Consider the following 25145-nt stretch of genomic DNA (forward strand, 5'->3'; position numbering starts at 1 on the left):
TTTTGGTAGTTTATTAGAGATAATAGTCTCACTGACTTTCCTGCTAAGGCTGGCCTTGAACCAAGGTCCTCAGGTCTCAGCCTCCTGAGTAGATAGGATGACAGATATGACCCACTGGCACCTGGAAAAATGTACTTTTATATTTTTGGATATCCTTTATTTGCTCTTCCCTCTTTTTAAACAGGCTATCCTAGACTCCTTCCTTGGGAAAGGCAATTTTTTCCCCCTCAAGTCTTCTCCTAAATTTGATTTCCAAAAATCTAAAGACTGAGATGTTAGAGAAAGAAAAAAAAAAGTTTTAGGAAGATGTAGGATTTGGGAGTTAATGGAACATCAAGGAAAGCAGAAAGGTTCTCCTGGGGGGGAAGGGGGAGATGAATGAGAAGGTGAAGTTGACGAGCAAGATCCTAAAGAAGATGTGAGTGTAGAATTAGGGACAGAAGGGACCTTCAGCAACCTCTGAGAAATTCTGCTAATCAGGGCAGTAGGAAAGAAGCACATACCATTTTCTTCAGGGAGAGCCAAGGTTTCGTCCAGCAAAACCTAAGTCCTAAAGGGTCAAGTTCAAGTTCATGCTGATCATAAAAACAGCCCTGGGGCATTTTAATTTCTTTAATTTCTAAAAATAGACATTAAACTGAGCTCCAAAAATTTAAAAAAGATGTCTTAACTGAGGTGTTAATCCATTTGATATTCAGGAAAACGTATCAATTTGGACCATGGATCGGGATTCCTGAGAGACCAAAACAACTCTCAAGTGGGGACAAGTATCTTCTGAGGCTGTCTACAACTGTTCTGTGAAGAACATATTCCCTTCTATATCTAATTTTTCTATGTGTCATCTTGAATGAGTAGACAAGTGCAGTAGTAACTCTTGAGTCTGAAGATGGAGCAGCAACAGTATCCCTGAATAAGTGTAAAGAACTAGGCTATTTTTCTGGGGGTGAGGGTGGGGAAACCAATGATAACTATTGGAGAAATTAGTATGGGTCAGACTATGTTCACACACAAAACTAGAGATATATAGATAAGTAGGAATCAAACATTTTGAGCTACTCTCTGTTTTGTGGTGCTGGGGATTGAACCCAGAGTTTCACGTAAGTTTCATGGTAAGCAAGCGTTTTATATAGTTTATATTTTTAGCATGTTCATTAAGTTTTATGAAATTTCAGCTGGAGTTTAGAAGATCCAGTCACATGTTGTATCAAAGTTTCATTTAAAGCAGACACAACAATAGCTAGAGTTGTTTTGTTCTTTTATGATGAATATTAGAAAATAAGACTTGCAATGTAATTGCTTCATACAAACTCAGGATAATTCTGATATGTCAGAATGCAGCTATAATCATCTGGTGCGTTGAAGGAGTAGGAAGTACCTCTAAAACAGTTTAGACCTGCATTGTCAATGAATTCATTAGCACAGAAAATGTGGCTAGACTGAATTGAGATGTAATATAAATGGAAAGTATATGCTCATTTTGGTACACTTTTATGAAAAAGCATCTTGATATTTTTCAAGTTAATATTGAAATAATGTTGTGGATATGTTGTATTAAAGAATACATATTATTAAAACTGATGTCATTTGTTTATTTTTACTGTTTCACATGGGTTCTAGAGAATTTACTATTATAAGCAGTATGTGTACACATTTATTGCTTGTGTGACATTTTGTTGGAGTATGCCTACCACGGAAAACCACATCTGTATGCTGTACCTTTTACCATTAAGCTTATCATCAGTGTCAACTAACAGATGACTGATTTTGCCCTTGAAAATCCATTTCTAAGCTTATTTAGACTAATTTGCAAAGCACTTGCTATATATGAGAAAAGGAAAGCTGTTGTCTATCTGAAGTAGAATTTCTTTTTCTTTTTTTTTCTTTCTCTTTTTTTTGGGTGGATTGTGGGGCCTGAACTCTGGGCTTGGGCACTATCCCTGTGCTCTTCAGCTACTTGAGCCACAGCACCACTTCTGGTTTCCTAGTGGTTTATTGGAGATAAGAGTCTCATGGACTTTCCTGCGTGGGCTGGCTTTGAACTGCGATCCTCAGATCTCAGCCTCCTAAGTAGCTAGGATTACAGGTGTGAGCCACTGGCGCCCGGCTTTCGAGTAGAATTTCTCATTAAGGCTAGTTGACTTCACTCTAGATTGTTTATATCACACTTTTTACATCAAAAAAAGAAGGAATATAGAAGCCAATATTAGTTAAAAGGTATTATCTCCTTACAATATGCAGGAACTTGCTCTTATTTCTAATTGACAAATCATAATTTGCTATATTTAGAATGGGATATATAATTAATCATGCTAAATAACCTATCCTCTTATCATGAATATTTAAATTGATTCTTAGTTATTTTGAAATATAGACTATTGACTATCAATAAATACCTCTTGCTGGGCAATAGATATCAAAACTTATTCTCCCCTTCTATATTAAACTTTGTACCATTTCACCAACAACTTCCTCCCATACATCTGGTAATCATCATTCTATTCACTACTACAAGTTCAACTGTTTTAGTTCAAAAAAAGATTTTTAAAGTTAGGTTGACTAGTATCCCATTTTGTATATATATTTTCTTTATCCTTTTGTACCTTGATGGAAACTTGGTTCATTCCGTATCAAGAGCAAGGAAAATTTTTGGAATGGTAACCCCTTTGTACAACTACTTAAAGATGATAAAATCCAATTAAGAAAAAAAGAGCAAGGGAAAAGACCTCTAATAAGCTGCACTTGAGGATGTCATTTCTGTAAACACATTATGAGAATTCTACTCCAGGCCCCCTGGAAACTGCTGCAAAAAACCCTTGGTGTGTCCAGTAAAAGTTATCAGTCAGCTCTTTATCTGTTTTACCAACTGTGGTATCTCTAAATACATTTACTTATTTCTTCAAACTACTAAATACACTTATTTTTTTATACAAAAATAAGTAAAAGTAAATTACTTCCATTAAATGAGACAGTGTTATTTACAAAGAGCAAATAAAAAGAAATAAAATTAAAACATATCTTGAACAAGGCCACTGATTTACAAAATTAGGTGAAATGACTCTCAAAGGAGATAACGAAATTCTCTGAACCTGTCAGAATAGTTACTAAATAAAACTTCCTCCAAATACGTCTTTAAAATAGAAAATAAATTATTTGACTCCAGCCAGGTCTGATTTCTCTGTTGTGGGCAGGCTCAGGCCTAGCTGAGGTCGACTTGGGCTGTGGGTGAGTTTATTGACCCCTAAGACTCAGCAGGATAGCATAATCCACTAAGATGATCGCCAAGATAGATCTCCACATCACTGGATGTGGCCAGGAAATATCGGTGTTCGACTTCTCACAAGTGAAAGACTGGCGGCTGCAGGGCCGGTAAGAAAGAAAAGCACAAGGATCCTAGGTATCCCGGGGCTCTTATCTCCTCACCTAAAAAGTCCCATGTTCAGCTTCCACCACCCACAGATCGAACCTCGGTTTCGATCGCTTTGGTCCTCCAGGATGGCGAAATCTTAGGGCCTGGTCCTCTGCACCCCCCACCCCTGCCCCGCCAGGAATGCAACAACCAGATTCAGCACTGAGAACCAAGCCCGAGAGAAGGGCAGGGAACGGGACCTGTCCTGAGACCTCTGCCCTGGGCTCTGCAAATAAATATATTCCAATTGGAGACTGGAGGTCCAGTACAAAATCTGTGCAGATTGCTTTCTACAAGCCAGGCCCCATAATCTCCAGAGAAGCAATGGGAACTGCCTAAGCAGCCCACCGCACTCACTAAGAAGCTCCTCTGGGTTGTCAAAAATTGGCAATCTGCAGCAGAAACAACAGAGCCTGGACAAACCTACTATCCTCTCCAAACAGCAACTGGGAGACGCGATTCTGTTTGAATAATAGGGATCCGATTTAACCAAGGTGCTTGAAAGAACCAAAAGCTGACAAGAGATGGGACAACAGTCTTAAAGACACCGAAAATCAGCCAAAGAAGGGCCATTTTCTGAAAGATGGAACAGGTAGTCATTTGGGGCAAAATTGTCCCGCAAGGATTGTCCCGAATGTATTGTAGCCCTCAGCTCTCCGAGGGGGTATGGTGTTGGGCATAGCCTGGTTCTCAGAGCTGGTTGAGGGATTGTTTTAGGAGTCAAGGCGGTCTAGAGTTAGCAGGACAAAATATCAGAAAGGTAACAGCTGTAATGACAGACCAATCCATAAAGAACGGCAGTATATTTAAGTGAAAAATCCATCAATACAGGCCGATATGAAAACTATACAGGACTAGCCATACATTTGTCTTTTCAAAGACAGTTTAAAATCGACTACACGTTCTTTTTTTCTTTTTTGTCTGAAATGGAGCTTGAATTGAGGGCCTAGGATCTGTCCCTGAGCTCTTTTGCTCAAGGCAAGCACTCTACCACTTTGAGAAGCAGCTCCACCTCCAATTTTCAAGTAGTTAATTGGAGGTAAGAGTTTCACTGGGACTTTTCTGTCGGGGCTGGTTTTGAACTGCGATCTTTAGATCTCAGCCTCCTGAGTTGCTAGGATTACAGGCGTGAGTCATCGGCGCCCGGTTTATATATATGTCTTTTTATTTATTTACTTATTTTTAGCGTCATTTGTGCTTTATTCTCGGGCAAATTTTCACATATTCCAAAAGCTGAAATACCTGAAACTGGTAAGTGAAAGTAAATAATGGCCCGTACGGGGATCGAACCCGCGACCTTGGCGTTATTAGCACCACGCTCTAACCAACTGAGCTAACCGGCCACATAAGTCCATCTCCTTAACCTTTTTCTACTCTCGCCATGATACCTTCAGTAGTAACAGGAAAGGGAAAAATATCCTTAAGGAAAAGAAATTTTCTTTTTAAAAAGAAGGGTGAACAAATGCAGTAGCGGTATCACTAGACACTATGTTGAAAATGAACTATACAACTTGTGGTTGAAGACGGGAGGGAAAAACTTGGAGAGAGTGAAGGAAGAAAGATATTCTTTATCTGACTTATGTAACTGTAACTCCTCTGTACATCGCCTTTATACTAATAAAAAATATTTACAAAGAAAGAGCGTTGAGTTTTTAAAAAGCCACGTTTCTAGAGTTAAGAGAGAAGAGTTAAGAGAGAATGATGCTTAGTTTTCAAACTGAGCCCAATGGCCTCAGAATCCAAGAATATAGTTACAGCTCTGCTGACATAAAATTAGCACTTGTGGAAAATGAATCCGAACGAACTAATTATTAGGTCGCTTACTTTGTAAGAGCCGCTCAAGAGCTGCTCACTAAGGGAACATACAATTAAGTGCTTGAAGGATATTTGCGATCGGTCTGATCCTGGATTGTTCTGAACTCCGCTGTTTCTTTAGCCCTGTGCTCCTGAGACAGACATGGTTGATATTTGGAAGTCTGCTTTCCTCCTTTCATCGATGAGATAAATTGGAAATCACTTTAGAAGCCTCAGTTTTGGCTAATTATAGAAATGTGGTTATAGAGGTCCTCAGACTGAACCTTGCCACTTAGTCTTTGTCCATCCCCATATTGCTGTTATGTTTAGTTATTCCAGAGATTTTAAAATGTATTAACCTGTTCTTGACCTTATATATGGTATAAAAAATGTGCACATCTGAGGGAAGCTAGATGGAGGGCACAGAATCAGAGGGACCCAGGGGAAAATATACAACAGAGGGACCCCATCAGCTGCACTGGACATTGATGAAAATGAACTAAACAGTTCAAGGCAGCGATGGGAGGTAGGGAATGAGAGGGAAAGAGGGAACAGTTTATACTAAGCAAAAGGAAAGAAATATACGTATCAGCCGGGCGCTGGTGGCTCACGCCTGTAATCCTAGCTACTCAGGAGGCTGAGATCTGAGGATCGCGGTTCAAAGCCAGCCCAGTCAGGAGTGAGACTCCTATCTCCAATAAACCACCAGAAAACCACAAGTGGTGCTGTAGCTCAAGTGGTAGAGCGCTGGCCTTGAGCTGAAGAGCTGAGGGATAGCGCCCAGGACCTACCAAAAAAAGAGAGAAATATACGTATATCATCCAATAGTTGTATTGTCAAAGCTTGTAGAAACTTTATAGACTATGATAATGACAATTTGCCTTGTGAAAGTTAAAAATGTGTTTGTGATTTTATCACTATCCCATAATACTGTGAGATTTTTGAAATTTATGTAATCACTTAATCTCAAAATTATTTAAAAATAACACATTAACAAATTATCTAGATGTGTTCTCTTCTTTCTCTTCACAGAGAGTGGCATCTATCCACATTTTTCTGTCTTTTTTTAAAAATTGGAATATGTCTTGCAATCTTCCCATATCAGAATAGGAAGGTGATTTTCATTTTTTTAAAAATATTCATGGTATTCAATTTTGGTATGTATAATAGTTTGCTTCCATCCTGCAGTTGCAAACACTGCTTATAGTATATTATAACACATGTGTGTCAAAGACACTTGTACATGTGAAAGAACTGCATCAAAGAATCTGTGCACTTGAAACGTTGTCATTGTCCCAGCAAGCTTCAGCGAGCTGCCCCTGTATTTTTCTGCATATTTTAACTATATACATATAATTAGCACAATACATAAACATCCTGGCCACATTCCCACACAACCTTCTTCAATTCCCTATTACAGGTTTGTAGCAAAACTAAACCATCAATAAAAATATATACAGTTATTTACACTGAGAATGCTTGGTTCTGAAATACTGGATTTTCTCTAGCAGGGGAAACTTTGAGGTACCGTTAAAGGAAATGTAGTATAACCAAATGGGAGCAGAAAGAGGCTGAGAGAAGGGAGAAAGAAAGAACAAGCATGGTTTTCTTTGTGTATCTCAGAGAGAGTTGGGGAGGGGGAGGGGACAACCGAGGATAGAGGAGCTAAGACGTGCCAGAGCATCTGGATAAATGACTTCAGAGTGTGAGTGGGGTTGAAATAAATCAGTGAAGACAGAGAATGCACATATTTCAGGATTCTCTAGCAGAATATAACTAAATCAAGATAATTTAAATGGTAAAAGGGGTGGGGTGCTAATAACGACTAATGTGAATCCAGCTACATTAGGTCAAAAAACAACAACAATGACAACAAATTTGTTCTTTCAGTGCTGAGGATTGAATCCTCTCTGACAAGTGCTCTAACATTAAGCTTTGTCCCTTACCCAAAGCTAAAGATTTATGAACAAGTCCTACAATGTTGGGAACCCATGCAAAAACCATATTGTAAAAAAATCTCTTTAACTTCAAATGGGGGGGGGTTTGAGTGGGGGAGCAGGGGGAGGGAGGATGGGAAGGGATGGGAAGGGGAAATGAAGGAGGAGGCTACAATGCTTGATAAGAAATGTACTCATTATCTTGCCCATGTAATTGTAACCCCTCTGTACAGTATTTTCACCCAAAAAAAAGTTCTTAGGAAAAAAAAAACTTCAAATGACAATCAACTGTTGTTATTGAGCAATAGACTACCTCCATCACTGATATTAGAACCCTCCATTCTTGTGACTAAACTGGCTAATTATTAACAATGTTTGACAAAAAAAAAAGGTAGTATCATTCTGGATATTGAAGTTGTTTTGTTCTTATGTGGCGGATACTTCTAGTGAACATTAATGTATCATATAAGATCTTCACACTCTGTGCCTTCACATCTGCCCTCCAGTTTCCTTGTGACCCCAAGTGCACGGGAACACACTCAGGGACCCAGCCTGGACCAGAACCAGGAGGGGCGGGGCAAACAGATCACGTGCTCCGTGCAACCCGGTCCTTTGCAGAGGGGTGATTCCTACCCCTCCCCAATTAACCTGCAGCAGAAAGGTTACTGCGACCCAAGCCGCCTGGATATTCTTGATAAATGTGTGGAGACAAAGCCGAGGAAAAGCGCGTCAAAAACAATCTAGCGTCCCCAAAGTACTCTCCTATTTTATTCTCCGCTTTTTTTTTCCTACAAAGCCAAGTGAATATAAATAGAAAACTATTTGTGAGGTAATGCATAAATTGTTAGTGACTGATAATGACTTCACCCAATCATTTTCCTTGTAGAAATCCCCAAGGGTATCGCCGAACAAAAGCACGCGGGTAGTACTTTGGATTTCGAGCAAAATGTTGGTAATCCCTATTCTCCTCAAGAAAATGCCCCCACAACTTCCTGTGGGTGCAGAAATAACATTTGTGAAGGCTAGGAAAATCGGATGACAATCCTTTCTATCATATGTAGCATTCCAAAGGTTTGACTTGTTATTCTAGAAATTTTAAAGAAAGATACATTGTGTGTACTGACTACAGGTTACCTAGTGTTCACACTAGCTGGGCCAGCTTATTCTGTTGAAGCTCCACCCTAAGCCCTGGACCACGCCCTTCGCCCTTTAAAAAGACATACTTAAAGGGCAGTAGCCGTGGGCCAGTGGCGCAATGGATAACGCGTCTGACTACGGATCAGAAGATTCTAGGTTCGACTCCTGGCTGGCTCGTTCTGCTTTTTAAACTTTTTTTTTTCAGTCATTTTCACTTTCTACCCACAAATCTTCATTAGAATTTGAATGTTGCTTAAATTGTTTTTAAATTTTAGTTATTTGTTATTTTTATTTATTTTAAACTAGCAGTAGGAAGGGCTTACTGCACATTTCAGTTAATCAGTATAAGGTATCTCCTTCTCCTCTATCCTTCTCCTCTATCACTTCCAATCCCATCTATCCTTTTAAACTTTTTAATGAAGTCTAAATACTTCAGATAGCAAATATTGTGAAACGACCCCTCAATTTATCTGTTGCTATTCATTCCACATGAGAATTTTGGTAATGGCATAACTAGAATGAGGCTCAAAAGCCCAGGACTAAGATTTATATTTTAGATTTCTTATCGTAATACCGATGGGGAGAGGATCGCGTTCAGATGCACAGACTGTTTTAAATATAAAAGACCTTTCAAAGAAAAGCAGGAAACAGAAAAAAATGTGGCTCGGTCAGGGTTTTCATTGATACTTTTTTCTTTCGACAAAGCACCTATTATTCCCATTGGGATGATAACGATTCCTGCCCTGAGAAATGTTAGATCAAGAAGGGCCAAGGTTGTGACCCGTGCGCTTTGGATGTGGCCTCTGGAGACTCCAGAGGAGCATAGATGCAGGAAGTGGACCCCAAAAGAGTCTGCTCATTGTTGTGCCCAAGAGTGTGGCAGTCACTAAATGCCCTCCCTTGCCCTTGAAAAATGATCATTCTTTGCTTAAAGATCCAAGTCAATTTCCCCCTCCACTCTGAGAATTGTCCGACTCTTAGCCTGCAAAGATACTGCTACTTGCTGACTGGTTAGTTTAGTTGGTCAGAGCGTGTTGCTAACACCAGGGTCGCCGATCCGACCTCTGAGACGGACCACTCTGTGTTCTGTTTCTCACTTCCAACGCAGTCTATTTATAAATCCTCAGAGAAATACAGTTCTTAATCTGTAAACAGGAGGAGATAATTTTAGGCAGGGATGGAAGGGGGAACTGGTGTAAGGTGAAGGAAGGGGTGGCATTATTTAACAAAAAAATGAAAGAAAGAAAAAAGAAATATACTCATTACCTTGAATTATAAAAGGATAACCCCGCTGTACAACATCGTAATAATAATACAATTATGTTCTTTTAAAAAAAAAGAGAAAGCCGGGCGCTGGTGGCTCACGCCTGTAATCCTAGCTACTCAGGAGGCTGAGATCTGAGGATCGAGGTTCAAAGCCAGCCTGGGCAAGAGAGACCGTGAGACTCCTATCTCCAGTAAACCACTAGAAAACTGGAAGTGGCGCTGTAGCCCAAGTGGTAGAGCGCTCACCTTGAGCTGAAGAGCTGAAGGACAGTGCCCAGGCCCAGAGTTCAAGCTCCACGACCGACAAAAAAAAAAAAAAAAGAGAAATTGAAAGCTATCATTCCTATTTTCTTTAGGCTACTCACGCCCAAACGGTTTTACGGTTCTTAGGCAAAGTTCATACACTGTCCTTGAGTTTGGGACAGAGAGAGCTATCTGGGACACGCGAGTGGGAGCCCTGTCTAATGGAGAAGAGAAAAAGGGAAGGAAAAGTAAAAGGAAAGGCTGATGTAGTTTTAAACCATTCCTGAAACCTCCTTCCTCAAGTCTTGAAGACATACAAGGTAAATAGAACTTCTTCTAGGCTTACTGCTTAGCTGTATGGGAAGCCCTTTCCGATAGATCTGGCAGCAGTGATTGTGGCGGGACACACAACATTTCCCCGTGTCGTTTTTGATCGCTACGGATGTGGCTTCACCTGAATTTGCTGCCGTTCTTTCTAGGGTTTATCTACACAAAGCTACTATAGAAAAATACAAAATCAAAGCGACCCCGCTGGTGAAATCCCTCCAAAATCAAAATAGCATTCGAAAAATTCCAACACAACTCCACTTGAATGAAGACGTCTCAAAAAAGCATTTGCAGATCCGATACATTTAAAAACAAAAATGCGGGGGGGCGGGGGCGGTGAGGATTGGGGTGGGCGGTGGATGGGAAGGGATGGAAAGGGGAAACAAAGGAGGAGGCTACAATGCTTGATAAGAAATGTACTCATTATCTTGCCCATGTAATTGTAACCCCTCTGTACAGTATTTTCACAATAAAATAAATAAATTAATTAATTAAAATATGCATGCTTATGCAAAAGAAGAAAAAAAATGCTGGCGGGTGCCGATGGAACTCACTTCTGTAATCCCAGCTACGCAGGAGACTGAGATCTGAGAATCACGTTTAGAGGTTAATAAGAAAATTGCTTCTAGCCTAGTATACACCGCAGTTGACCCAGAAACTGTGGTGTTATGAGTATACTCTAACCAATTAGTTAATTAATTACACCCGATGAACGTATTGATCTCTTACAAGTTCCTCTGAAAAGCTTAATGAATGTCTAAATAATGTTTTAACGAAAATCGTTTGAATCTTCTTTCTCACTTTTCTAGGCGTATATATCTTACCTTACTCAGTTTTTTTTTTAAACACATGAACACTGTGTATCCTAACTCAAGCTACTTATGAATGATTGCAAGATATTAGAGCAATTCATTATTCCAAGGGAAAGCGTTTCGATAATCGTGCTTTGATTTATCGACGGGAATCTAACTCTTGTAGTTTAAGAGAACCTAACTCTTGTAGTTGAAGGTGTATTGGAAACATGTTCAGAGGGGAATGTTTTGAGTGGAAAAAGATATGGCCCGTACGGGGATCGAACCCGCGACCTTGGCGTTATTAGCACCATGCTCTAACCAACTGAGCTAACCGGCCAGTGTTATGGCTTGTTGGACCTTCTGTGTAGAATATATAAACCAATAAACTAGGTTGAAGAACGTTTGTTTTTTTCCCGGGGCGGGGGGCGGGGGTAAGGGTCGCTAAAACTCAAAACGAAAACTAAATTAAAAAAACAAAATACATCCACATTCTTCCCATTTCACCATCCCATCGATGTTGAAAAAAAGGTCAACATGTGACCCCAACGAACACTGTTTATTACGTGGATAACTCGGTCTTGGTCAAATCGTCAATCAAGCTCCGGGACCAAGGTTTTGACCCGGGAGGAGTCCGGCAAACCTGAAGTTTCTGTATACCTGAGACCAAGCACGTAAAGCCCCAGACTGTGCGCGCTGCGTGGGGCGCGGATTCTCCTCTGCTCCGAGGGGACATCCTGGAAGGCCACCTTTTGCCTGAGTCCGGGGGTGTGGGAAAATTGTATACTCTCGTGGTGTTTCACTACTACCCTGAAATGATTGTGGCCCCAGGTGTGCGGGATTTTAAAAGATCGTGGAGGGCCGAAGGTCTTCAGAACTCTTTCCCATTTAGGAAGAACCAAGACCCCCTAAATCAATGCCTAGAGGAACCTGTACGCCAAAGTGCATTCAGAGACAGTGCCCTTGGTGTATGTAGACCAGGAGAGAAACCTTTGGACTGAGCAGGGCTTAGGCATTAAGAATAAAATTGGGCCTTCAAGAAGGAGATAGAAAACACATCTGGCTCTGCCAGGTGCAGAACAGCCCATCTTTTTCATTTGCCATGGAGATAGCACTCAAAACCGTCTCATGATGCCTAGAGTTGGCTGAATCCCTGCAGACGGGAGAAATGGTTAATGCAGAAAGTGTCTTTAATTTTCCTTTAAAGGGAGCTCTGTCTCTCTCCCCTCCCAATGGAAACAAAAAAAGTGTTTTTGGTTTCCACTGGGAAAATGTCTATCCTTGCCTATTTGTTAACTGGGTTACTATTATCTTTGCTTGTGATTTCCTAATACATTTTGCATATTAACCCCTTATCAGATATACAGTTTGCAAATATGTATTTGTAACTTTGTATTTGCAAATATGAACTCTTCCAGTTCATTTTGTTTCCTTAGCTGTGAAGCTTTTTAGTTAACAAAGCTTCACTTTTTTTTTTGCTTTTGTTGCATGAACTTTTAATATATCCAAAACATCATCAGCAAGTCTAATAAAACTCAGCTTTTCCTTAAGACTACTATTTGAAAATGCTCTAATCAAGTGAGCCCTCTCAAGCAGAATAGTGAAGATAATTTCATGGCCTTCACTGTCTAAACTGAACCTCTGTACCGATAGAACTAATGGGAAATAAGAGTAGCCATGAGCAAGATTTTGTCATTGATTTGCAACATTTCTTCCTAAAAGATCAATTGTTTTCATGAGCAAATGTTTTTAAGTTTGCTGTATATTTTTATGTCCTGAAATTGTGATATTAAAGCTCTATCCAGTTTCATAGCTGTTTGTGCAAGTGAATATCAGAGTCTATTTCCACTATACTAGTTTTGCTATTCTTGACCTTATATAAATGGGAATATATATTATTTGGGGTATGAAACAACATATGCTTTTTTGTGTGTCCCCCCCACTGCATAATAGTTTGGAAATCAATCTCACTTTGCCTTATAAATGGTTCATTGTTTTGTAACTGCTAAGTCGTAATTTATGAAAACGCTACTACTTATTTATTTTTCCCATTTATCTGCTCACAGACATTAGCATTGTTTACAATTTGGGGACTACTGTGAATAAAGCTGTTAAACGATTTTGTTTCTCTTGGGAAAATGTTTAAGAACGGGTAGGTATAATATAGTGTGTATTTTCTAGAATGGTTTTATGATTTTACATTCAGTGATGAGCTGTTCAGCATCCTCACCATTTGAATACATCAGAAGTTTTTATTTGCTTGCAATTCATTTGGGTATAAAGTAATATTTCATGTAGTTCTAATTTATGTTTTTCTAATAGCTAAAACAGGCTTGATAACTTTGGGTTTATTAACTAGTCAGTCCTATTTTTACATTGAAATGATTAAGTGTTTTGTTCATTGTTGCTACCTTGTACTTTTTATTATTAAAAGAGGGTTAAAAAGAGAAATAGTCAAAGAGATCAACAAAGGAAAGAGCAAGCAAGATATGGTGAGATGCAGAGACAGGATACAAGTCTGAATTCTAGAGAGAACTTGCAGGAAGGTACCTAGTCCATTAGTTGGAGATTATCAGCAGGTGATGATTAGCAAGGGGGTGGCACCAGCATGAGGAGCCATATTTCCTTGATGCTTAATATGCAAAATATGAATATTCACAATGAGGTTAATCATTCACCTATGTTCAGACACTCCTTTCTGGAAAGGAGGGCATTTAGTTTGAAGCAATCTTTGCAGACACAAGCCAGTTACATGCAGAATGAGTGCTGAATCCCAAATTCCTGGAAACTTCTTCCTCCAAAACAAGCTGTTTCCTTTTGTTGCAAGAAGAGGACATTCAGGAAGTGATGAGATATGCTCTTATGCCTCACCCCTAACCTGCCTCTCCTTGGCCTGTCTGAGCCAGGTCTGCAGCTGCTGGATGATTCTCTGTGAAAAGGTGAGAATTCTGACAGTTAAGACTCCAGCATTGGTAGAAGGTAGGACTATGCAATTAAATATGCAAATGAAATTACATATTACCCAGAAACTTTTCTCTTACCAGGCGCCCCAGGCGGAGGCTGGCAGAGTCTGAAGACCTCTCAGGTGCCATGTCCAGACAGTGAGAGGCATTAGGGATGAGAAGGACTAACTCTGAGGCTCCTAAGTCCTGTGTTACACTTAGTGCATGCCAAGGGTCTGTGTCCCCTGGAAAGAAAGAAAGATGTTTATGTGTTGAGCTAGAGCTAAGGTAAGCTTAGGAGCCAGGTTCTGAAGGCATGCTCACCATTAACAAATAGTACTTGGGTGGCACCAGGTGTCTGACCGCCATAGTAGGAGTTTGTCTGAGCCACCGCCTGGGCTACAGATGAGGCTGAGAGCCCAAATACTTGTTCACATAGGTCTAGTTGGGAGGGCAGTGCTGGGAGCGAAGAGAAAGGACATCCAGGGTGCTCACAAGTGACATCTGTGGAAAGATACCTGTAAACATAAAGAATCCATAGAGCCTGCCCACACACCCCTTCAACAACCTCCCAAATGAAGGCCTCAATAAGCATACAGTTTTGTTAAAGAGTCCCACATATCCCCAAAGAGTGACAGCCCAAAATGATCAGGGATGTAATAAAAAGGGTCAGGAGACAGGGGTTTCAGAGGGGCTTATGATGGGATCACTCTTGGGACACAAGGAAACGTCAGTGTTTTGAGAATGGTCCCTGTTGATACTATGTGGAATTTGGACTGGGGAGGTGAAGTGAAATCCTGGAAAAGAGGGAGAAAGCTAGAGTAGTAAGAAGAAGTAAGCTAGAAGCTCCTAGTAAGCTAGAAGAAGCGAATGGGGCCTTCACCAGGCCATAGAGCGGGAGGGAGGGATTAGAAAGTGTTTCAAGATACAGAGTGGGCAGAACTAAGTAACTGACAAACCATCTGGATAATAGGAAAGAGGCATCTAAAACTAGTCTCTGATTTCTAGACTAGTGACTAGGGAAAGAGTGGAGATATCCCAGTGATAGGGACCCAGAGGAAGTGCAAATTGAAGGTAAAATCACTCATGTTGAGCCCTGAGTGTGAGTGTGAGAAAGCATGTGAGCATCACTAGTATGGCTGTGTACTCTTTCTAGCCCAACATCTGTGGGTTACACAAGGCTTAGGAGTCGGTTGAGCTGTCTGTAAGATGACCTCTTTGGGCATAGTACAACATACATGCTTTGGGGTGAATATTAGGTCAGTCACTCACAGAAGCCAAATTCAGTACATGTCTGGTACAACCACTGCCGGTCACCCACGCCAGATACTTGAGGCTCTGTAGCTCTTAGCTGTGTCACTGTCTCTGATCGAGAAACGCTTAAACACTTCTGGCCCAGACTGTGCAAGACAATCTAGGAGACAATATGCATATAATATACATAAATTCATCTTCTTCCTTTAGCAAGCCAGAACCTTGGAGGCCTTTGTTGGGTCTACAGGTCAAAAGTCAGAAAGAGAAGGGTGAGTTCCTAGTTCTGGAAATCAGTGGACAGAGGGGTACTTCAAGGAGTCCCTAGACCTAGATGACTGTGATTTTACCACCTGTCAGACCTTGGCAAGTGGTAATCATTTGCATGTCCTTCCTCCCTCCCAAATGAGGATAACAGTAGCGTCTTTCTCCTGAGAAATCAATGAAATAACTATGAGAGACACTTACTAGGCCCAGAGAGTGTGGGAAAACTGACAGCTGGATTCTAACTGTAGAATCAAAGGCTGGGACAACACTGTTCCCAGGACTATATGCTTTTTTTTTTTTTTTTTGCATTCATTCTATAAACACTCATTGAGCACTTACTATAAACACAGAAAAGAAGACCGATTGAGATAGTCTCTAACATTTGCATACTGCATGCTAAACTTCTAGCTGGCTGGCCTATAAGCCCTCTTTTGACCTTCTGAATGTCAGCCCGGGAGGTGTGATCCCCATTTCATGGACTAGAAAACAAGTTCAGAGAGGGTAGTCCATTGCCTATATTCTCACAGTGGAGGTGGATCAAGAATCCGTGTGTGTGTGTGTGTGTGTGTGTGTGTGTGTGCACTTACCTGCACTGCCCCTCGAAGTCCCTGGTAAGGCGTAAGGTGACTGTGGTTGCCCCGGCCTCGAAGGAGCCCGCAGAGCTGTCGCACGCTTAGCGGAGCCCCCGCCTGCCCGTCGTATTGCACCGTGCCTCCAACCAGGGCCTGCAGCGCCCCTAGCAACTCCGCCTGGTCTTCAGTGCGGCCCAGGGGTCCGCAAGCCCCCAGCTCCGCCCCCAGCGCCCGCTGAGCCGCACTGCCCGCGCGCAGCCGCCGCTCCACCTCCGCGAAGGCCGTGGCCACCGCCGCCCCACACTAGCCGGAGCGAGAAACAGTGTCGGCTGGTCCCGGGCCTTCCTTCCCAGGGCCAGCGCCCTCGTGGGGAACGCTGGCATCCAGGATTTTCCCCGCCCGAGGCCACGCCCCTCGGCTCCACCCCCACAGACCCTGCCCGAGACCCGCTCTTCCTCAGCCCTCCCCCGTTGGGGGATGCTCTTTTGCTCTGGATGCTCCTCTTGATCGCAAATCTAGTTTTGCAAAATCTGCGCAACTTCCATCTCAGACTTCTGCCCATCTTGCAGGTCCTTCCCTGGCTCCCAGCGTCTCAGATCATCTTTCCCCGACCTCCACACCTCCCTGGCCTAGGTTGCGCTTCCTACCTCCAGTGACCCTCCAATTGCCGTCTTCATTAGGCTTCTGGACACCACCTGTAATCAGGCCATAGTAGATCTATCAGGGAAGTGGCAGGGTACTCCCCCCACTGGGATCCTTCTCTTCCCGCACCTGCAGTCAATAATCCTTACATCGTTATATTCCGAGAAATCCAACACTGCTCGCACTGGGGCAGAAGAGGCGACCGCAGCGAAAATAAGATGGGGGAACTAAGAGAGGAGAGGCTGTCAGTCCAGTAGCAGAGGTAATGGGACCAAGGTCATTCACCCTTGTGCTCTTGAGCCCTTGCAAAGTCATCTTGGATAGCTCTTCTGGAGTAGGTAGGAGAGGATGTGCCTATTATCTGAGGCTGGGACCCCAGAGTCCAAATATCCTCCCCCCCAACACACACTCCCAGCCCACCCAGAGGGGTTCCAGAGACCTTCAGCCGGGTCCAGGCTGCCAAAGAACCAGCATAGGAGCCTCCAAAACAGATCCAGGGGCTGGAGGAGGAGATGTTGAAAAGGCTGGAAAGGGCTTGGTGGGCAGAGACCACGTCAGCCAGCCTGGGGTCAAAGGCAAGACTCCATTAGTCCTCTGAAGATTTCTCCCACAATACCGGCCAGGGAACTGGCACCCAGACACAGGAATGGGCAGCCAGAAGGCAGGCTCTTTCCTCAGGGTATATTTCTGAGGGCTCTCCGTTACCACATACCAAGAGAGATTCTATATTTCCCCTTCAGAAAGCCTCCACACCCCCCCCTTCTCTTCAATTTTATGTAAGAAAGGAAAATCTTCCAAGGCAGTTTAGATGAAAAGTTGACATACACAGGAAGGAGATGGAGGCAATCAAGAAAGGTTATCAGGAGGAAGAGCTGTCATAACTGAATGGTTATAAGATATTGGGGAAGGGGAGTGCCATCTCCCCCTCCACCCCAATAAAAGGAAAGGGAAAGAGATATTGGGAGGCTTCTAAGATTCTCTTTTTTCCTTCCATGAGCTTTCTTTCTTCATCAGTCATTCTAAAACGGATTACAGTTAGTGCCATCTTGTTGCAGTTAGAAGCCAGGTTAGCTTGTAGAAACAATGAGAGTGACAGATGTTGGCACAGAGAAATGGAGTCAAGAATGAGACAGAGATTGAAATAGACACCAAATAAGAGAGGGTTAATTAAGTCCAGTAGAGAACAATAAAGCTGGTGAAAGCAACGATAAAGCAGTTGAAAGAAAGGTAGGTGGGAAGAAATGGTGGGGATTGATGATAGAAGTTGAATGCATAGGAGATGGAGTCATACAAATATCTTGAGGTAGGCAGCTTCTTGTAGAGGGTAAAGTTCAAAGGTTCAAGATCGGATTCACCTATCAGTATAGAGAGCAACAAGGACCTTGGAGTTTACAGTTAACTGAGGATGACCTGGGATATCTGTGACCACTATTAAAGCTAACTTTGCTCTAAGTAATATGAGAGCTATGAGGGTTTTGAGATAAGGGAGGGATCTAACAAGATCACTTCGGTTTTCACTCTGAAGTCAAGGCCAGACATTGAGAAGGGTTAGGATGCTGTGGCTAACTGAAATGCAGGTAAATGATATTGGTCAGAAACAATGACCACAGAGAGGCATAGCCTACTTGAGATGGTGAGACAAAAACAGAGACAAGAGCTGGCTATCGGTGGCTCATGCCTGTAATCCTAGCTCCTCAGGAGGCTGAGATCTGAGGATTGTGGTTCAAAGCCAGCCTGGGCAGGAAAGTCCATGTGACTCTTATCTTCAATAAACTGCTCCGAAAACCAGAAGTGGGCTGTGACTCAAGTGGTAGCCTTGAGATGAAGAGCTGAGGGACAGTGCCCAGGCCCAGAGTTCAAGCCCCAGGACCACACACACACACACACACACACACACACACACATGCACGCACACACCACAGAAAAAAAAAGAGACAAGAGTAGACAAGAAATATGGAGAGACAAGCAATATGGAGAAGTACTAAGACACTATGAAAGACAGGAATTAAAAACTAGGGAGCTAGTGGTTGACACTGGGTAGTGGTAGAGAAAGACATGATGCAGAGATGCTAAGACATAGATATACCCAATTCTGTAATCTCCGCTTTCCCTCTTCCAACTCACGCATGACGGCTGGACAAGTATCGAAGCTGGGCCATACTGAGGCCTCCAGTAGGTATGCTGAGACCATAAAATCTGTGTTCCAGGCTTATCACCAGAGCCCCCAAGGCAGGAGCCAGGGCTGCAGGATGTCCTGAGAAGAGCACATAGTGAGGAGCAGGATGTGAGCTGAATGTAAGGCCCGTGCACTTCTCAGGTCTCACAACATTGCTGTATACAGTTCCTGGTCCCCACCATGTTTTTCCTCATCCTTGCCTCTTACCTGACATCACTGAGCCTGGTCCAAGGCTGCCCTCTCCACCTAGGTGCAGGAATACAGGTCCACCGTAGCCAGTCCTGTGTTGGTCATTCACCCAGTAACGCTTAGAGATGTGAAGAGGGTGATGAGTTGACATTTTGAGACTCCTGACTTATTCATTATTCTTCATTTGTTCCAGTTTTTCTCTGTAATGGATCTTTCCTTGGTTGTATCTGAAATGGACTTGTTCATTCTATGTTCATTTATCTCCTGTTTATCTCTCCATAGATTGTTTTTTTCCTGCACTTTCACTGTTTTGTTTTTAAGACTCGGGGGGAATGGTTGGCATATGGTAGGCATCTGCAATTTCTTGAAGATAATAATTGTAGAACACTGAATGTGGCTGAATTTAGAACAGTGAGATGAGCTTTGATAATTATATAGAGGAGAAGCATTAGAAAAACTCAAGAGATTCCTTTGTTTTGGAAAAATTGGTTATGGATCAGGTCTCAGTTCCAAAGTTCAGATTTCTGCTGCAAGTGAAGATGGATGATGGGTTTTACATCTAATTTGAAGAACAGGGCAAAGAGGACATTGAGGGACAGTCAGAGGACAAAAGTGAGAGAGGAGAGATTGAAGGACCAAAAAAAAAAAGCGTGATACCAAAGAGTACCCTCTACAGTGTAGAGTAGAAGGGAGAAAGAAGGCTGTGGTGTAGACTGGGAGGAAAAACTCAGACTAAAGGACAGAGTAGGGAGACTGAGGAGAGGGCAGAGTAGCCAGTGGACGTCTCTCCTAGCCTTACCTGCAGGAAGGAGCGTGTGTCAGATGCATTGAAGGGGTCCAGTGGCTGCTGCAGCCACCCTACTTTTGGCATGGCCACAGCACCCAGGCTCCCTCCTAGGCCTACGTTCAGGCTGGTGCTCTCCTGATACCTCTGAATGTGTTCTCCCAGCTGCCTAAGAAGCAAAGCTTTTGAACATGGAAGAAAGGGAGTCAGACTAAGTCTCTTAGAAACCCATACTCAACCCTCAAGCCACTTTTACCTGGAAATGAGAGTTCCCAGAGAGAAACCAGGAGCAAAGGGCCCAGCCACAGGGCAGGTCTGATGGCCATGCTATGCACGGCTCTGTGCAAGAATTCTAAGGGCTCTGTATTGCTTGATTCAATGAGGACCTTTGTCATGTGCCCAAGACCCTGGCTTTAAATTCACTGTCTTTCATCAGGAGCTCAGGTTTCATTGGAAGCTTCAAGGGCCTCTTCTGGAGGACAAGCGTCTACAGGAATCGTTAAAGCGAAACAGGGAAGCTTGTGTGTTAGGGTCTGCTGATCAGACACTTGAATGTTCCACACTGGACTTTTGCCTTCTTCAGCCTCTCATTCTCCTCTCACTGTGCCTCAGAGCTGTTTAAAAAGGACAAAGAAGGCTGGATGCCCATGGTTCATGCCTGTAATCCTAACTACTCAGAAGGCTGAGTGAGATGTGAGGATCATGATCATGGCTGGAAGCCAGCCTAGGCAGAAACATCAGTTAGACTCTTATCTCTAATTAATCACACACACACACACACACACACACACACACACACACACACACACACACACACACACCAAACAAACCAACGAACAAAAACAGGATAAAGAAGCTAGACACACATGGCTCATGCCTCTAATCCTAGCTGCTTAGGAGGCTGATATATGAGGATTGCAGTTAAGCCAGCTTGGGCAAGAAAGTCCATGAGACTTTCATCATCAATTAGTGATTCCCACCTCCACCCCCCAAAAAAAAGAGCACCAAGAAAAGACTATTTAAAGATGGCAGTGTTGATAACAGATTTGGAAGACATGGAGAAAAAAGAAAGGTTATATAGGTCTAGTTAGGAGTTCCTACCTAGTAGTAAATCACTAGTAGTAAATAAATCAGTGCAAAAGTAAGCATGAGAGGTCCCTAAGTGCAATATAATAGAATTTCAGAAGTGAGAGATGGAGGAATACCTATGTCTCACACATCTGCTTCTGTAGGCATTCTATCATGCCTCAAGCTGTAGGCCTTATCTCCAAGATGCTTATCTCTTCTAACCATGAATCCAACCAGCAATTGGTCATTTTAGATTGGTTTCTATCAGTAAGTACCTACAAGCATGAAGTTTTAATCACTTCTAAAAGGCTGTAAGTAAGCTTCCTTCTACAAACAGAAGAACTTAGTAGTCCTTCCTTAATGTTCTTGCTGGAGTGTCTCAATAGTAATAGTAATATGGTTTGAAAAATCAAAGAATGTAAAGGATCTTTAAAGATGTTGAAGTCTACTTTTTCATAGTACCAGAAGCTAGATTTGCCCTCTTGTTTAAATATCAACATCTGAATTGAATATGTACCATAAGAACTCTGTAAGAAACCAATAATTTTTTAATTGTCAGAAAAAAAGGACCAAGAATTTAAAAAGGCATTTTATGAAACACTAACAGCCAATATGCATGTGAAAAGATTCTCAATATCCTTAGCCACAACTAAAATATAAATAAAAACCATAAGATGCCTCTTTATACTTGCCAGAATGGTTGTGACAAACAGGGCAATGCAAGCAAGCACTGGGATTGTAAAATGGAGCTACCATTAGAAAACTCTTGAACTTTTTATATTTTATTTCTTCTAATATTTTAAAGCTATAGTTAGTTGTAATTTACTATAAATTCTCTCTCTCTCTCTTTCTCTCTCTCTCACTCTTTCTCTGTTTTTTCCATTTAAGAAACAGAATCTTCCTATGTTACCCAGGGCCTGGACCTGTGTTGTTGCAGCCATATGGCCAAACACACCAAGAAGTTCAGCATTGTTGGTAAATATGGAACCTGCTATAGTGTATCCCTCCAGAAAACGGTGGAAAAAAAATTGAAATCAGCCAGCATGCAAAGTACACTTGCTCTTTCTGAGGCAAAACCAAGACGAAAAGGTGAGCTGTGGGCATCTGGTATTGTGGTCCTGCATGAAAACAGAGGCTGGTGGTGCCTGGACCTAAACACAACCCCTGCCCTCACAGTCAAGTCTGCCATTAGAAGACTAAAGGAATTAAAAGACCAGTGGAAGCTCTACCATTTGAGATATCCCTAGCTTACAATAAATAGGTTAATTTATATTTAAAAAAATTCAGGAACCTTTGGATTTGTATAACTTTCCAGGAGACCACTGATTTCTTCCCAGTTTATCTACTTTGTGCCTAGGGCTTGAATTCTAGGCCCAATACAAAGAAAGACGATACATTTGACTAAAAACCCTCTCAGAGGATGCAGTACCCCACTCCCTCCCCCCCTTTGCTCTGATCCTTAAATATATATTTCCTTATGTTATTGAGATTCTTTCTCTCTCTTTTTCTCTCTGTCCTTTCTTTGTCCCTCCCTCTTTACAAATTCAAATTTATCTTGATTTTGATTCCCAAAGGTAATGGACAGGGGTTATGCCTCAGCTGCTCATTAAACATGTGACTACAATCAATTTACTTAACCAACCATTCAGAGGTACTTAGGAGGCTGAGATATGAGGATCATGATTCAAAGCTAGCCCAGGCAGGAAAGTTTGTGAGACTCTTATCTCCAAATAATCAGCTGAGTTCAAGCACCACGACCAACACACACACACACACACACACACACACACACACGCACGCACGCACGCACGCACGCACGCACACACGTAAGGAACATAATATGGTCTGTACTTTTTTTTCCTTCCTCACATTCCAAAAGAAACATTTTTTTTTCTCTTCTCAATCTAACCAATGTGCATTGATTCAAGATGCTACAAGCAGTCTTTTAGGGGATCCATTATGACCAAATTATAGAAATGCCCTTACAATATAATTTAACGATCACATTCATGCATACAATTTTCCCCTGAATGATTGTAGCAAAGTATTCACAATTTATAATCTGTCAAACAATTAAAAATTAGACAACACTTTATTTTCAATGTCAATAATTACAATACAAAGAAAAGCAGCTACTTAATTTGGGGATGAAAATAAATTAGTTGAGCCCATGGGCTCAACTTGGTTGAGGAAAAAAATGACCAAAATTTGTTAGTTCTTCAGTCTTTGTCTTTGTCTGGTTTCTGGAAATGGCCACCCAAATGTAAATAACAACGATAAAAACTGGGGGAACTCAGCTATTCCAAGACTCTCCCACAAATCTCTTTAATATACGAATAGCTGCAGGAGCATGGAGACCAGATCTCTCTTCTAAGAAATGTGGATGGTGCCTGAAAATCCAGGGAGCTTGCAAAGACCATTGTCCCTCAAGGAACCATCAGGATCCTTTTTCTCCACTGGAAATGGTCTTGGCCTTGGTCGCCACCAAACTGAGCCAATAGCTGAGTTCCGGGGAAATTGTCCAGAAGCTTAGAGTTGCTTGTCCCAGAACCTTTGCGAGGTCTGTAGAGCTCAGATCTGTCTCCTCCAACACCTGAGCTTCTTCCACTTTGCTTGCCTCGCCATCCTGATTGTTGCCTGTCTGAAAAGAATGGACCATTGTGAGTTTGGTGATGCCCCAGGAGCAGCGAGGGATTTTCAGGAGCGAGCAAGCCACAGTGCTCTCCATCACCACACTCCCCCAAACACAAGGTGAATTGATTTCGTTGGATAAATTTTCTGAAAGAAGAAAAGAAAATTGGGAACCTTGTTAATAATTCGCTGACACCAGGAGGATCCTCGCTGTCCACTTCCAAGACCAAATCTGCCAAAGGGCCCCTGATTTTCTTTTCCTTGTGGCACGGAGAGGAGCATGACTCCAGCCACGAAAGCGGGACAAGTCCAGGTTAATTTCAGCCCATCTGAGCTCCAGTGTCCAGCTTCTCCCTCTCCATCCTTGTGGATCTTTCCAGTCAGAAGCAGAGAAGCCTTTCTGGTGAACTTTCTTTTTTCTTTATTTTCTAAGCTTAGAGAAGGCGAGTTCGAGAAGTGTATTTTCTAAGCGAAAAGCACAATTTCTTTTTGATAGCGAGTAGAGCTGTTGTTTTGTCCTTCTTCCAACTACAGCTTGGTGGGAGGGAGGAAAGGGGAAGTGGAAAACGAGGAGAACTTTAAAGTCAGCTTTACTTGGTTGTAATTAAATTTAACCAAAAGATCTCTTTAGGTAGGGAGGGGGAAAAAGAATGTGAAGGAACTTTCATGAAACCAAAAAAATCTCCTTTGTTGTCTGGCCGGTTAGCTCAGTTGGTTAGAGCGTGGTGCTAATAACGCCAAGGTCGCGGGTTCGATCCCCGTACGGGCCAGGGAGTACCTCCCCTTTTCTTTCCTCACTAGTGAAAATAATTGCTGCTAACTATGTATATGGGGGGCCAACAGTAAAAGTATGTAAAACCTGTACAGGGTGGGGAGTCCATCAAAGGTCATGCTTTCAGTTACTGTACTTGTATATAAAGTATATACAGTATATACACTTGTATATAAAGTATATACAAGTGTCTTCCACTTACAGTTAGAACTCAGTTAATCTTCAGCTCACATTGTTATCACCTCATTTTCCTTTTTCCTTTACTTTCTTCTTGTTCCCTTTTCCATCTCTTCCTTTTCCCTTGACAATTTTTTTTTAGAACTATTATTTTTTTATCTTCAGGCCTCAGAGAATTCTGACAAGAGCATTATGAACTGACGGTATGAAGATTATCAGTGTGTTTTCAAACACTGGGGTTTTAGTTTGATAAACAAATTCACACATATAAGGAAAACAAAACCTGTCAAACTTGGCATTTATGGCAAGATGATGGGGGCCATTTTATAGAATACACAAGACTTCAGATATAAAAAATAAGTGACAAATATAATCTCAGAGGCAAATGAAATTTAGACATCCCAGATTTGTAAAAGGAATGTTTTCATGAGGATGAAACCACTGCTACATTAAAAAAAAATACAAGTCAAATCTCTTTTAGAGAGAATTATTTCTCTCAAGTATAGCCCTTTAGAACAGAACTGATTTTGTTCTTTTGGGGAGAAGAAGGGGTTTAGGGAAGCAGTTTGGGGACTGGGTGATGTTCAGTTGGTAAGTGGGTTGTATAATCGGTGGGAAACTATTTGAAGCAGACTTCTCCAGCATGGTTGACTGGCACTCCTAGATTTGACCTTCACTGAAATGAGTCCATCTTTGATTGGCTGAAGGAAATGAGGATCTTTGATAGATTAAGTTAGTTTGAAACAGAGCAATTTCTTTTCTTTTTTTTTTTG

General features: G+C 41.9%; 1 protein-coding gene, 4 non-coding genes and 1 pseudogene across 5 annotated transcripts; 3 read left to right on the forward strand and 3 right to left on the reverse strand.

Annotated features, from left to right (window-relative positions):
- Window positions 1-4675: 4675 nt before the first annotated feature.
- On the reverse strand, window positions 4676-4749 carry Trnai-aau. The gene has a single exon. It is a non-coding gene; the product is annotated as a tRNA-Ile (tRNA).
- Window positions 4750-8378: 3629 nt separating this feature from the next.
- On the forward strand, window positions 8379-8451 carry Trnar-acg. Its single transcript has one exon. It is a non-coding gene; the product is annotated as a tRNA-Arg (tRNA).
- Window positions 8452-11167: 2716 nt separating this feature from the next.
- Trnai-aau lies at window positions 11168-11241 on the reverse strand. Its single transcript has one exon. It is a non-coding gene; the product is annotated as a tRNA-Ile (tRNA).
- Window positions 11242-12016: 775 nt separating this feature from the next.
- Prss16 (protease, serine, 16 (thymus)) lies at window positions 12017-20050 on the reverse strand. The gene is made up of 13 exons (XM_013031171.1): window positions 19981-20050; window positions 19740-19906; window positions 18959-19058; window positions 18700-18829; window positions 17015-17138; window positions 16725-16802; window positions 16581-16628; window positions 15949-16236; window positions 15116-15257; window positions 14168-14347; window positions 13943-14088; window positions 13773-13830; window positions 12017-12054 (listed from the first exon to the last, which is right to left on the reverse strand). The coding sequence occupies exons 1-13, from the start codon at window positions 20048-20050 to the stop codon at window positions 12017-12019; spliced, it is 1569 nt and encodes a 522-aa protein (XP_012886625.1).
- A 1683-nt stretch (window positions 20051-21733) lies between these two features.
- On the forward strand, window positions 21734-22039 carry LOC105996932 (annotated as a pseudogene).
- Window positions 22040-24119: 2080 nt separating this feature from the next.
- On the forward strand, window positions 24120-24193 carry Trnai-aau. Its single transcript has one exon. It is a non-coding gene; the product is annotated as a tRNA-Ile (tRNA).
- The last annotated feature ends 952 nt before the right edge of the window (window positions 24194-25145 follow it).

The sequence above is a fragment of the Dipodomys ordii genome, unplaced genomic scaffold, assembly GCF_000151885.1.
Source record: "Dipodomys ordii isolate 6190 unplaced genomic scaffold, Dord_2.0 Scaffold138, whole genome shotgun sequence".
NCBI lineage: Eukaryota > Metazoa > Chordata > Mammalia > Rodentia > Heteromyidae > Dipodomys > Dipodomys ordii.